This window comes from Manacus vitellinus, unplaced genomic scaffold (genome assembly GCF_001715985.3).
Source record: "Manacus vitellinus isolate BGI_N305 unplaced genomic scaffold, ASM171598v3 scaffold_65_pilon, whole genome shotgun sequence".
NCBI classification, from domain to species: domain Eukaryota; kingdom Metazoa; phylum Chordata; class Aves; order Passeriformes; family Pipridae; genus Manacus; species Manacus vitellinus.
Window position 1 is genome coordinate 1,976,787 of NW_021940724.1, and position 928 is coordinate 1,977,714.

The 928-nt window shown below is 49.6% G+C and overlaps 1 protein-coding gene across 1 annotated transcript in view; it reads left to right on the forward strand.

Moving 5' to 3' along the window:
* The first annotated feature begins 62 nt into the window (after window positions 1-62).
* Window positions 63-928, forward strand: part of LOC115307892 (endonuclease domain-containing 1 protein-like) — a 3,119-nt gene continuing 2,253 nt past the window's right edge. The window contains exon 1 of the mRNA XM_029963951.1: window positions 63-350. Within this exon, the coding sequence (XP_029819811.1) occupies window positions 63-350 (288 nt within the window). The remainder of the gene's footprint in view (window positions 351-928) is intronic.

Below are 928 nucleotides of genomic sequence, written 5' to 3' on the forward strand. Positions count from 1 at the left end.
GAGTGTCCCTCTGCATTTGCCTTCCAGGGGAGCAAGAGCCCTTCACCTGAAATCCTCCCACGATGCTGTGGCTGCTGCTGTTGCAGGTCTGGGCGAGCTGCCTTTGGCTGGGACAGGGCGAGGTGGTGAAGTCCTTTGCAAATACATGTAATCAGTTTTTCTACCAGAACATGCCCCCAGGAAAAGGCCTGGAGCCACAGAACCCAGCCTGGATCTGCCAGACCTTCAAGAACAAGCCTTTCTATGCCACCTTGTATGACAAAAAGGGGCGTATTCCCGTGTACTCTGCTTACATCTACGAGTCTGTCAGTAGCAAGAGAGCTCCACCATTATGGATGGTGGAGCCCCAGGTGAGTGTCCTCTCTTACAGCATGTCACCCTCTAGTCACTAAAAGATGAACTGTAGTATTTAACCAAACATCTCTATTTCCTCCCACCCCCATACACACACCCGCAAATGGACCCACGGGATGGAATTCATCTCATCTCACCTCATGTCGGGTTATTAATATAATAAATAAATGCAGTCTGACTCCTAGCTGAGGCTGCAGCCAAAAGGGATTTATTTCAAAAGGTAGTGCCTTTTTATCCCCTGGGAACATGTGACCAAATAACCAATGGGAATACAGGAGACCACACATGTGTCCTGGACTCTTCTCCCAGGATGCTTCCCCCGCATCCTCAGGACAGGCCTCCTACAACTTCAGACACCTCCACCCCATGATTCCTTTGATGCATTTCAAACAACAGCAGGAGGAGGAGTCCTATCCCAAAGGTGCCCATTTTTCTGCATTGACCTGAGAGCAACATCAAGGCAAATTGCATTCCATTCCATTCCAAAGTCAAATGACCTCCCTCTCTGTGCCCTGCTGTGGTGGGAGAACAAGTGATGGGGAAAAGGCATCCAACAGCAGCTAAATTTGGGGGA